The 13,887-nt window shown below is 41.5% G+C and overlaps 1 protein-coding gene across 1 annotated transcript in view; it reads right to left on the reverse strand.

The window, feature by feature from the left end:
- The window catches only part of hdlbpb (high density lipoprotein binding protein b), a 39,128-nt gene extending 27,384 nt beyond the window's left edge, over positions 1-11,744 (reverse strand). The window contains exons 1-6 of the mRNA XM_047386937.1: positions 11,633-11,744; positions 5,296-5,375; positions 4,222-4,315; positions 3,925-4,076; positions 3,614-3,829; positions 1,376-1,582 (exon numbers count right to left, since the gene is read on the reverse strand). Coding sequence (XP_047242893.1) covers positions 1,376-1,582; positions 3,614-3,829; positions 3,925-4,076; positions 4,222-4,297 — 651 coding nt within the window. The 5' untranslated portion in view covers positions 4,298-4,315; positions 5,296-5,375; positions 11,633-11,744. The remainder of the gene's footprint in view (positions 1-1,375; positions 1,583-3,613; positions 3,830-3,924; positions 4,077-4,221; positions 4,316-5,295; positions 5,376-11,632) is intronic.
- Between the last annotated feature and the right edge of the window lie 2,143 nt (positions 11,745-13,887).

A 13,887-nucleotide genomic window follows, 5' to 3' on the forward strand; every position in this document is an offset into this window, starting at 1 on the left:
AAAATAAGGCAGGAATTGCTGCAAGAAAACAACTACTAACCAAAACCTGCTACTCTTTGCAGTCAGAGCAATAAATGAAAAGTTTAAAGCAACAGAACTGTGACTGGACCAGGACCCAACTTTATTTTTCCACCATGCACAGTTAGGAGGATGGCAGGGAGAGAAACATGTCCAAAAATCAACATCAGTCCTGTCCTAAAGATGAGTTTATCTTAAAGCTTTTTATACATCTAAACCAGGGGGGTAAGATGTAAGGCAGCTGTAGTATTTAGAGGATAAATCAAGAAAAACTCTGATCTACTTTTACATTATTTAAATTTGTAAACCATTCGTTCCCTTTGCTTGGTCCAAGCCGCTGGAGCAAGACTGTGGAATGAACTACCACATTATTCCTGTCGGTGCTTTTAAAAAGCAACTGTGTTAAACAAGCACCTCACTGGTCCCTGGGCTGCTATGACTGTGTGTTGTTATTATGTATTTATTTTTATCTTATTTGTTTCCTGCCTTAACTTTATTTTTACTATGAAACACTTTGTGACTGCAGTCTGAGAAAGGTACTATATAGATAAAATGTACTTACTTTTATGGTCAATATATGCAAGAAAACATACAGTTTGATAATTATTACAAAAGTGATTATTAAATTCTTATTGGTATTTGTCTCTTAGTTGCATGTTTTACATGTCACAGAGTAAGCAGGACATCTCTCTGTCAAAAGTCCAGCTCCCTTTTCGTTTCCACGTAGCTTCTTCCATGACCTGGCTTAATGTCTTCTGTATTATTAACATTCAGCTCACCTCGGGTCTTTTTACTGTTGCTATAGCAATAATCTGTCTCGAAGATATGGAGAGTTCAATGATTGGGAAAGTAATGATTTTTTTTATAGACTTAAAAAGAAACTGAAATACATATACATCTGGAGCATCTGAGTGCACCTAAAAAAAAACAACAATAATAATAATAATAATAAAAATCAGGTGTTTCTGATCCTGGATGAGTTCCTAGAGACGGGCTTGGACAACATTTTAACAGAAACTTTACTTTTTCTTCATTTTCATCAAGTTATTTTAAAAATACTACTTCCAGAATCAGCACAGAGATAGCTTCAGTTTGTGTTCATATCTTTACCTGGAAAGTGCTTAAATAAAATTCCAAACCTTTCCAGACTGCATGGAAACCCTGTTTAAATAGCATCTTAGATGTAGAAATTGCCTGTGTCCATTTTACCAACTGACATCATCAGTCTATGCAGACAATAAGTGGTTTGCATTGACGTCTAGAACCTTTACCAGTAAAATCTAACTTGTAAATGAAGTTTAATGAATAATCGTTACCTAGAACCAGCTTTATGAATCCAACCAAGCCTCCGACTGACCTGCTCCGCTGAGATCAGAAGGATCTCGTGGCGAGCCTTCTCAATGCCCTCCTTGGTGCCGGTGATGCGGATGTTGGCGCTGGGGTCGTCGGGTCGCGGAATAGCAATCTTGGTGGCGGTCTTCAGCTCCAGCTCCTGCAGCTTCTCACCGTTCTTACCGATGACAAAACGGTGGTGCTCCTTGGGGATGGCGACCGTAGCGGAGGCCTGCAGAAGCAGCAGGAAAAGCGAGGTAGATTAAAACCAGAACCTTGATTAGCATTCTTTAAACCCAACAATCTGAGTTTGGAAGGAAGATTGCAAAACAAAGACCCGTGAACATGTGGGTTATCAACCAAAATAAGGGTACAAAGAGGACGAAATGTTTTTTTGCAATGTTGGCCCAACCACCACAGCTCAGCTAAACAGGTGAACTTCAATGCAGCAGCTGAAGTGGAAATGAGCAGGTTTGCTGCTGAAGCCTTGAAAGGGACGCCCCTGGGAGCTGACGATCAATTTTCAGCTCCACTTTTCATCCTTAGACCACCGGCCTGCAGAGACAGCAGGTTTTTTTTTCGTTTGTTTGTTTTTGTTGAATCTCCTCACACTTACTAACCCTCAGATACCATCAGGTGCTGCGAAACGTAAACTAAATCTTATCTGAAATCTTGTTTTGTTTTTGTAACAAGAGGCCAAGAAAATCTGAGTTTAAAAGATTAAATCGTCGGATCGATTATCAGCAGGTAACATATCTACAGAAAGGTAAAGCCTGCATCACAAGAAGAGAGAGTGGACATGGGTGAAGACATCATAATCATTTTTACAATTAAATATTCAGATGATGATCCATTTTAAAAAGGAGCACTAAAGCAGTAAAGGCTCAAACTATCTGTTCTGAGACATTTACAGGTGCAGCAGCTCAAAGTTTAAAAAGGGGCCATTTAGAAAAAAAAAACCCCCAGCTCAGAGAACATTAAACAACCCACGTTGAAACATGATACCAACATATATGTCGTCTGCATCTCCTCTTCTGAACGATCCCCTCCTTCCCTTCTCAGCAATGTTAACAGAACCTGCTCTGTGCAACAGCTTTGACTAACAGCGTGCAAAACAACCTTTTTCCCTCGTAAATCAGGGGTGTCCAAAGTTTTTGTGACATGGGTCAAAATCTAAAAGCTGAAAGTGCTCGCAGGCCACAGAAATAGGATTTTTCTTTGTTTTTGCATTATAAAAATTGTGAAATAAATTTGCCAAATATTTACCATTCTTGAACGGTGGTCGGGGGCCACACAAAATCAGTCCAGGGCCACGCATTTTGGACAACCCCGGTGTAAATCTTATTCCCACTTGCTGTCCTGTAGTTGTTCCTCACGCTCCTTACTACAACTGGGCTGATCCGATCTCAGATAACAGCTGAAGGTCCCGACCGAGGTTTTGTTAAGTCACCAATATTGGGTAGAACTGGAAAAACTCAACTCGCAGTACCTGTTGTTGATTTTGTCAGCTGCACCGTTATGTGTAATTTCTATAAATAAAAAAATAAATCACTGCCAATTTTTATGTGCACAGCTTACAAAACCGTGTTCAACATCTGTTTCCTGATCTAATACATCTGGATTTTCCCAAATAAAGAACATTCTTCACCCTTTACATTAGGTTGAACCTGCTACAGCTTCCTGTCATGTGACCTGCTCTGTATGCTGCGCATGTCATGAGCTCCACAGAGGGCAGCTGAAACACTAATCAATACTTTTTATGGCTCCCATGTTCACTAAGCAGGAGGCCAGCTTCTCCTGTCAGTTTTCTCTTCACGTGATTAACTGGAACTGCTTAGAAATTTCTTACAAGCTGAATCATTTAGGAGTCAGAGCTAAACAGAAAGGAAGCGTGCTAACGTTCAGTAAGCTGCTCATTGTCTGATGCATTGTCGGAGCATTAGAGCAGCCTTCCTAACTAAGTTAGCCCATGTTGGAAATGCATATTGAGGCCGACTTGCCTGGACAAAAAACTGATACAGCAGCATCCTGAGCGCTGCTGGTTAGTGAATCGTGCAGCACAGTCACATTATTCATGTAGACCACTGTTTACATGCATGTCCTCACACATTTGTACATGAGAGAATGAGTGAACATGCGAGCGGGCCGGAAGGCGGGTGGGTGTTTTTCCACATAAGGAGGTCTTCCTAAAAGGACTGAACTTTTATTTGGTTTTTCCACAACTTCAGAAAACCAACACTATGAGAGGTGTTTATGGGTTTACCTGCGTCTGCAGGCGGGCTACGATTTCCTTGCGAGCCTTCATAACCGAATCCAGTTTGCCAGTAACCATGATGGATAGGCCCTGGTCCTTTGCCAGGGACAGCTCAATGTGTGCTCCAGTCCTGTGCATGATGTCAAGGCACACCTTGGCCTCCTCTCCTTCCCCAAACTGGCTGTTATCCTTGTAGCGCCGCTCCTCCAGGGGGACATGGAACACCTGAATGAAAACGGGTTTATGTTTCCTTAGACTTTCTTTTAATGGTGCTGATTCATCTAAGTCTTTGTGCGTGTGTACTACAATGATATGCTCACCTGGGTGATAACAGAGGCCTTGATGGGACGGATCTTGCTCCCCCATGCCGAAGCCGGCTCCCCGCTCTTTTCCCCTGGAGCCCCTTTCTCCGGCAGCGGAGGGAAGGCCTCCAGGTAGGTGGGAATGTAGGCCTCATCCTCCGGGACGCAACCTGGCCCAGGGAGGCCAACAAAAACACAGTAAGCAAGGAGACAGTTTGGAAACGACTACAATAAAAAACAATAAGCAGCAGATAGGAGGAGAAATCCTCACCAGGAGCGGTGGATATTTATAAATCAAGGATAGAAGGATGTTACCTGTAATCTCCTGGTCTTTGAGACCACTGCGATGCTCGGCAAAGCTCTCCGGGGTCAACACAGCCACTGAGCTCATGGTTCAAGACTTATTCCACTTTTCACAAAAACAAACACAAAATAAGGTCCAACGGGTATGAATGAAGAAAGTATCAACTGCGAACCAAAAATAAAAAGGCTCATTTGGAATAACATCTTGTCTCATAACTCATCCTGTCCCTGATGGGTGCTTTGAGGTTTGCTGTTCGCAAACCCCCAGAAGACCCCTCGCTGCCTCTGAGGCTGCATCTCCACCTGAGATTCTCCAATTAGCAATTCTACAAGCCTCAGACAAACACACTCCCTCGCCGCCTCGGGGACAGGGTTATCACGAGACAAAAGAGCGGATCGGTGGCTGACGTTCTTCTGATGCATGATCACTACCCGCGCTCATGTTGTCCTTGAGGGGTTCAGAGCTGCAGATCCTGGAAGGGTTGGACCGGCTGTATGTGAAAGACCGGTGTGTGTGTGTGTGTGTGTGTGTACATGCAGCCTGGTGATCTAGAGATAGTATTGCACATTTATTGGCTGCCAACTCCAGCATGCATTGAGAAAATGAAGTGCATAATATCAGGAAGCTGTTCATGCCGAAGGGACAGTCCACATTATCAAAAATACTTCTAATAATCATGTAAATATGGCACATTTGATGTCAACAGGTTTATGTAAAGCATTGAATCTACTGACACACCACTAAACACATCCAACTTGGTTTTTTGCTTTCTAAATCCAAAATAAAAGCTGAACTGAAAGTTTTTAAACACGCTGTCCAGGGTGTGTCCTCTTTTAAAAACAAAGAAATTCTTCGCTGTGTCACTGCAGCAAAGCTCAGAAGCGTCTTTTTATTATTATTATCTCAACATCCGATAAACGTTCCAGCCCAATGCGTCCCCCCTGAAAGATTACCATGTGCCCTTATTAAAAAAAATACAAACTGGAATATTTATATCACTGCAAGGAAAACACACACCCTGACCTAAAAGCTTTAAAAATGTAATCCCAATAAAAGGTGAAGGGGTGAAGCTAACACAGGCTTACCTGCAAAAGGTCAATTGCCAGAGAGTCCGTCCAGTTAGCGGCTACCGAAGGCGCTTCAGTGTGAGTGTGTGTTTCAGCTCCTGGGCGCACGGGGAGGAAGACAAAGAGGCGGAAAGTCAATCCCGTATATCAGATAGAGCTTCAGCATGAATGCTGGGTTAGTGTTGCCACACTGCACTGCACCTTCCACAGGCTGGGAGTGATTCCCTCATTGCTTGCTTCAGAACCTCGCTCACATCCCTCCCTCTGTGATTTAAACTAACAAACCCAGGAAATTTCAGGACAGGGGGGGAGATGCTGCAACATACTGCACCGCAGCAAAGCTTTAGTTGTTTTTCCTTCTAAAAAAGGAGTCTGTGCAAGACCCCCCCCGAACCCACTCATATATACAGGTCCTTCTCAAAATATTAGCATATTGTGATAAAGTTCATTATTTTCCATAATGTCATGATGAAAATTTAACATTCATATATTTTAGATTCATTGCACACTAACTGAAATATTTCAGGTCTTTCATTGTCATAATATGGATGATTTTGGCATACAGCTCATGAAAACCCAAAATTCCTATCTCACAAAATTAGCATATTTCATCCGACCAATAAAAGAAAAGTGTTTTAATACAAAAAACGTCAACCTTCAAATAATCATGTACAGTTATGCACTCAATACTTGGTCGGGAATCCTTTTGCAGAAATGACTGCTTCAATGCGGCGTGGCATGGAGGCAATCAGCCTGTGGCACTGCTGAGGTCTTATGGAGGCCCAGGATGCTTCGATAGCGGCCTTTAGCTCATTCAGAGTGTTGGGTCTTGAGTCTCTCAACGTTCTCTTCACAATATCCCACAGATTCTCTATGGGGTTCAGGTCAGGAGAGTTGGCAGGCCAATTGAGCACAGTGATACCATGGTCAGTAAACCATTTACCAGTGGTTTTGGCACTGTGAGCAGGTGCCAGGTCGTGCTGAAAAATGAAATCTTCATCTCCATAAAGTTTTTCAGCAGATGGAAGCATGATGTGCTCCAAAATCTCCTGATAGCTAGCTGCATTGACCCTGCCCTTGATAAAACACAGTGGACCAACACCAGCAGCTGACACGGCACCCAGACCATCACTGACTGTGGGTACTTGACACTGGACTTCTGGCATTTTGGCATTTCCTTCTCCCCAGTCTTCCTCTAGACTCTGGCACCTTGATTTCTGAATGACATGCAGAATTAGCTTTCATCCGAAAAAAGTACTTTGGACCACTGAGCAACAGTCCAGTGCTGCTTCTCTGTAGCCCAGGTCTGGGGAATGCAGCACCTGTAGCCCATTTCCTGCACACGCCTGTGCACGGTGGCTCTGGATGTTTCTACTCCAGACTCAGTCCACTGCTTCCACAGGTCCCCCAAGGTCTGGAATCGGCCCTTCTCCACAATCTTCCTCAGGGTCCGGTCACCTCTTCTCGTTGTGCAGCGTTTTCTGCCACACGTTTTCCTTCCCACAGACTTCCCACTGAGGTGCCTTGATACAGCACTCTGGGAACAGCCTATTCGTTCAGAAATTTCTTTCTGTGTCTTACCCTCTTGCTTGAGGGTGTCAATAGTGGCCTTCTGGACAGCAGTCAGGTCGGCAGTCTTACCCATGATTGGGGTTTTGAGTGATGAACCAGGCTGGGAGTTTTAAAGGCCTCAGGAATCTATTGCAGGTGTTTAGAGTTAACTCGTTGATTCAGATGATTAGGTTCATAGCTCGTTTAGAGACCCTTTTAATGATATGCTAATTTTGTGAGATAGGAATTTTGGGTTTTCATGAGCTGTATGCCAAAATCATCCGTATTAAGACAATAAAAGACCTGAAATATTTCAGTTAGTGTGCAATGAATCTAAAATATATGAATGTTAAATTTTCATCATGACATTATGGAAAATAATGAACTTTATCACAATATGCTAATATTTTGAGAAGGACCTGTAGAGCCTGGAGTAAGTGTTCATTTTCCCTTTCTCTTTTCCAGTTTTGGTCCCATTGCAACCACAAACCCTCAATGTGTTTTACTGGGATGTCATGTAATAGACCAACACAAAGTAAGGCATAATTGGAAAGAGAAGGGGAATGGCGCGTGTGTTTCCAAATGTTTTACTGATGAAAATAAAAATAAAAACACTGTGAAACCAAAGTATGTGAAGTAATTTATCTGATTTTATTGCACAAGTCCCTCATCCGTGTTCGCTCAACAACATGCAACATAAATTTATGGCTGCAGGTAAAGATTATTTTGCTAATCTACTAATCTGTCGATTTTTATTTTCTGTTAATCGATTAATAATCGGATAGTAAAAAGGTGCTTCATAGGAGATTTGATTTTTACAGGATTTGAAGCAGGTGAAGCTAAAGCTAAGCCACCTGATGAGTTCTGGATGGAGCATATTTACCAACAAATTGAATATATTTTGTTGCAAAATTGTGGCCTAATTGCTGCTCTGAGTGGGTTGTTCTGTCAGCAAATGGCCCGTTTCAGAGTCTGTAACGATTATTGGATTACAAAATTAGTTGATGATTATTTCAATAATCGATTCATCGAGTAATTGTTTCAGCCCTACGTAAATTAAACAATTTCTATATTTTTGTCATTTGTTGTATATATTATTTTTCTGAATCTTATTATTTTTTTTGTTGTTGTAGATGTTTAATGCTTTAAAAACGTCTAAACAATTCAACTCCCTGTGTTGACCATCTCCTCATTACTCTGATGAATATATCTCTTTAAATACAACACTGACTTTTACACTAGTCACATGATCTTCAGGAGATTTTTAGACAGAAATCTTCATACCGATGCTGCAAAGCGTAACATCCTCTCAGCTCACCATTCAGCCTCATTTACTCCGATAATCCTAAATCAAATCCAGAGCAATTACCTTCAGAAGCCCCCAATTAGCAAACAGAGTCCAGCTGTGTGTAAGTTAATCTCCGTTTTCTTGCAGTTCAATCCCTGATCTGACAATAGAAATAGAGTACAGGACCGCTCTGAAAGGCCATGAAAGGAGCGACATATAAACAAAGAAGCAGCCAAGAGGCCCATGGTAGCTCTGGAGGAGCTGCAGAGATCCACAGCTCAGGTGGAGGAATCCATTAACATGCCAAATATTACTTGTGCACTCCACTAATCTGGCCCCTTATGAAAGAATGGCGAAAGAAAGCCCAACGATGTCCTGTTTAACGTTTGATACGTCATGCAGGAGACACAGCAAACATGACCAAAGTTTAACGTTTTGGTCTATATGCAAAACTATACGTGTGGAGGAAAACAACCATCGCACATCGACCCGAATGCACCAACTCCTGGATGAAACACGGTGGTGGCAGCATCATGCTTTGAGGATGCGTTTGTTTCAGCAGAAACCTGGAAGCTGGTAAGAGTAGGTGGAGAGATTGATGGAGTCAAACACAGGTTAATGCTGAAGAAAACCGGTAAGAAGCTGCAAAAGACTTGAGACTGAGGGGGGCCGGGGTGTGAGGTTCAACCCTCCAGCAGGACGACAGCTCTAGATTTTATGTTTTTGAACCCTAATGTTAAAAAGATTCAAAACTCGCACAAACATCACATGCCGCAAAAGCTTTTTACTGAAAGATAAATCAGGAATCAATACAATATTGACTTTTATGTCTAATGTTCAGGAAAAGAATGAAGCCTTAAGACTAATCCCACAGAGGGATCGCAAATATCAGCGGATGACAAGGAACTGACGCTGCTTCACTCTGACCCGACCCCAGCGAGGAGGCCTGGGTAGCTTCCTCCGCTCAGATAAAGTTTCTCCATGTGTCTACTCTGCATGATAGATGCTGAACTGGGTCTCATCTGACAGCCCGACTAAATGAGACACATCTGACTGGCAGGAAACAGCACCGGGAAGCAGCTTCAGGACAGAAAGCTCATCCTAAAACCAAATCAGGACGTCTGAAAGCACTGTCAGAAAGATTAGAAAAGCCCCACAGAACCTCAACCCAGCAGAGTCTTTAAGGTTGAATTCAAGTGCTTCAATCTGCACGGAGGAAATACTATCAGCTACTTCCAAAACGTTTCGCAGCAAATATCATGCTCACAAATGGGAAATTATGGAATTCATGAAACTTTTCCCAATCTAATTTATCTCTTTGGGGCTGATAAAAAAAGAAAAAAAGAAAATCAGCATCATCTCATCATACTCGCTCCCAAATGTCCACCTGTAACGGCACACCTGCTTTTTCAACAGAGGCATCTCCAGAAAAAAAAAGTGACAAATCCGTTATGGTGCTCTCAGCTATTATTAGCAGATGTGTCCAAAAACCTGAAAATAAGTTGTTAGGAACACCTGGTGATCTCAGATGTCGGCATTTTTCTAAGAAAGTGAGCTTTGAAGAGGTTTTACGTCTCTTAACATTCCTCCTCACTGTGTGTTGTAGAAAGATGAACCTGGATCCTCAGCCTTGTTTGACACAGTTTCAGTTGGTTAAAACTTTTTAGTTACTTCCTGATTTACAGAGTCTTCACGCCCCTTGAGGTTTTTCCACATTTTTTTACTTTACAATCACAATCTTCAGTGAATTTTATTGGGATTTTATAAATCTGTATTCAGCCTCTTTCAGTCCAGTGCAACTGATTGCTTTCAGAAGTTATCTGATTACTAAACAGAGTCCATTCGTGTGTAATTTAATATCAGCATAAATCCAGCCATTTGCTAGAGAACGTTAGCAGACAAACATCTTCATGAGGTCTGAGGAGCACAGCAAGAATGTCAGGAATCAAATTATGGAAGCAGGGATCCGACAAAGTAAAAGCTAAGAACATCTCATAGAGAACTGCTGAATGTATCATCCCAAGGCGGGCACCACTGCAGTGTATAAAGACAACAGGCGGAGCACAGAGAGCATCGGTTAGAGAAGCAGCCAAGAGACCCATGGTAAGTCTGGAGGAGCTGCACAGATACATAGCTCAGTTATAAGAATCTATAAGTCAAAAAACTGGCTTTTATGGACGGTATAAATACTTTTACAAGGCAGAGTAAGATCAATACAAATCTGTGAGACTTGAATGGCATGTTCTCTTGTATTTCTCATAGTACCTAAAGAAATGGGCCTATGCGTTATGCAGTATGTATTCCCAAGGAAAATAAGGAAGATAAACTCTGATCAATTTAAAAGCATTAATTACAAAACAATAATTATATTATTTTGATGCTAAAGGCAATAATTTCCTCAACTGTTGTTTTTTTTCTTCCACTGAATAAATATTCTCAAATTAAAGGATGGATATTTCTATTTTTTTTTTTTTTTTTTTTGAGTGGGAGACTATACTACTCAAATTAAAGGTTAGTTTTGTTTTAAAGCTTTTTACACATCTTTAACCAGGGAGCCAATACCTGTGTAGGGCGCTGTGTGTAAACCTTTAAAATAATCATGTTGAATTTACCAATCAGAAACCTCGATGTTATCTTTTCTTTAGGAAATCATATTTTCAAGAAGAAAATAAGGATAACGTTTTACGCTTGGAAGTGTATTTTGTGTCAGGCTTTGATAATCTGAAGCCCTGCATGGGGCCTTAAGGCTAAAACAAATAGGTTATTATACATCTATTACATTGTAATATTAGCCTGTAAAACATGTGGCTCAAGGACAAACAATTGATAGGGTTAAAAAAAAAATTAAGAAAAAATCGGCCCCCGGCTGCACAGATTTCTATCGCTCGGTACTGGGCATTAAAGTAAACCCATCCTTCGACCTCTATTTGTAACGGAGTCGAACACTGCGAAAAATCCCATTGATCGTGGCTACTGACTTGCTGGAGGTATAAAAACACGGAAAACAAAGGAAAAGGAAACTCAAAAGGACAAACAGACTGCAGATATATTTGATTTGGTAGTGAGCATCAGTTGCACCGTGCCATCAGTGCTCTCCAGATAATTAAGAACCATTGAGCAGCTCAACGCACCTCGACGCTGCATCTGCATGGTTGCTCCCTGTTAGCCACTCGGCTAAGATAACCTCTGCTAACACGGGAAACCCCAGGCTGATGATTTCTCCGTCCGACCGGGTCCGCTATGCGAACACGCATCACACTGAGCCGACCTCAACAAGAGATGATTAGGCACAAGGACTTCCCGATAATCGGCTAAAAAAAAAAAAAACAAGCCTGGCGCGGGGATAGATAACCAGCTCCAGCTAGCTAGCTCCGGGGGCGCAACCTCGCTATCCCCACATCCTTCTCCTAAATAGACGAGCCGGGTTATTAGTCAGGTATAGCTACACCCTGACCGTATATGTTTCGCTCCTGTTTGCGTAAAATAAGTGGTTAAAAATAAGCAGAGAAATCCTACCTTTCAGAGAGAAATGTAGCAGAGTTGTTTGACAGGTGACGGTGTAAACACAGACGTGATTGGTCTACGAGCGCTTCCTCTCCCCGCGGAACGATACGAGCGGGTACTGCGGCCGCAAGTACCCGCGAATGCCGCAGTATTTATGCGCAGCAGGAGCAAACAAGTTAAATAGATGTTTATTTCTGTACAGGATAAAGGACATACATGTGTTGTTTAATCGATTGTCTCTATTTTAAGCAATACGGTGGAGCTATAAGCAGGTGTAGACTTTCATGTCTGCCTCTGTATCTACTTGCCATTCATGATTTCCTGCGCACTCCTCAATAGTGAGAAAGCATTGAGTTCATTGAAGGTATGGTGCAAGGAAGGCTGCTACAGCGAGCATTCAGGACAATGAGGGGAAAAAATGCAGGATGTCAAGAAATCCCCCTCCATTATTAGTTTTTGTGAGCCTTTTCTCAACAATAATACATGATGCAAAATAATTAAAAGAGAACATTCCGGACAAAAAATATATATATATATATATATATATATTTAGCTGGGGAAAACACTGAGTCAAAGTGGAGAGGGTGATTTAATGAGAAATGTCTAATTTTTCAAATCGTTTACTGTTTTGTTTTTTCGTGATTAAACAATAAAGATGTTAGGTGCGCATGAAATTTGGGTCAAAGTAAACCTACGTCTCTATGTTTGATTTGTTTTAACACGTCAGGAGAACCCGTTTCACGTTGAAACATACAAGCAATTTCTATTTACTGGCAGATGTCTTTAATTAAAGAAAAAAATTGATTAAAATGAAGGGACATTATTTGAAATGTAAGTGTTTGGAGGGTTTGTTTTTACACCTTATAAATGTCTCTAAATTTCCGTTTTTCAAGCAATGCAAATCACAATTATAGTCATTTTTACAAACAAAATATGAAAGTGAATTGAAGCACGTTTTTTTGATATTTTCTGCTGGATGTTTCATACCCAGACACTAGGTGGAAGTAGCAGAAAACGAAACGAGATACACAACAGTAAGTAGTGACACTGTCAAAGTTAAGTGTCTCAATATGAGGTACAGAAACTCACATCTTAAAGTTCATTATAAATGCGGTTGGTTTGTTGAGTACATACACATAATGTATAAAGCTAGCTAATATCAAGCTTCTGGAAAGGCCCCCAACTCAATCTACTGTATTTAAAAGTTTAAAAGTTGTGTGCGTCACGTCTGTGCCAGGAATCCAACCAGTCTACGTGATATTTACCAAATCTGATAAGAGGACTGGTCACATATCCAGCAGGAGCAGGATGGCTGCAAAAAACATGTGAATTTTATGCAATCTGCAAAATGCTGTCCCTACCCCAAACATTGGTGGCGGAGGGGTGGGTGCTTTAGCACTCGATGCAATGTGTTGCATATAAACAGTCCTTAAATATTGCACACAGTGACTGCTGTGACGACTCAGATTCATTGCACTGTACTGTTAAGCTCTAGTTTCAGGGTTCTGTGTGCTGGGCCATTTCATTACACAATAAAGCTAACATTTTCATCAAAACTTTATTGTTCTGATATGCGTACAAAAAAAAATAAAAATAATACGAATATCTCAGCACATCATTAATTTTTACACTCTTGTTATTTTTAACTGTATGTTTGGGTATGTGTAGCACCTTACCAGCAAAGCAAATTCCTCGTCCGCGTGAAACAAATACAAAATATGAGTCAAAACTGATACTTACGAATGTTTCGTCATGAAATGTATTTGTTAGAATTACTACGAATTGTATTTAGCGGTATTCCTTATTCGCCAAACATTTTATTTTGAAACCACAACCCCCTCCATCGAATTTGGTTTTATTTTGAAATGCACCACCGGAAGCCCGTCTGCTCTACTGCACAGTACTTGTCGGTTGGAACCTCAGGAGGAGCGAATGGGGGGGCTGCTGTGCTGATCCTTCCCTCTCCTCTCCTCTCCTCCCTCCCGGCCGCTCCTCTCACAAACGCCGCTCGTAACAAAGACGAGACAACAACAAAAGGATGATGGGATCTCACGCAACACGACTGTCAGACAGACAAAAATGAACTGAACGGATTTTCTTCCAGCGGACATTTTTATTTTTATTTTTTTTCCTCTATCCCTATTAACGACCGTTTTCTTCCCCTAATTTTCTTCGTGGCGGGAGCGGAGTTTACACCGAGCGGCTTTCGGACTTTCCAAAGAGAAGTAGTTCAAGATGCTCGACTCAAAGTAGACCCGAAAAAAGAA

This window comes from Girardinichthys multiradiatus, chromosome 14, assembly GCF_021462225.1.
Source record: "Girardinichthys multiradiatus isolate DD_20200921_A chromosome 14, DD_fGirMul_XY1, whole genome shotgun sequence".
Taxonomy (NCBI): domain Eukaryota; kingdom Metazoa; phylum Chordata; class Actinopteri; order Cyprinodontiformes; family Goodeidae; genus Girardinichthys; species Girardinichthys multiradiatus.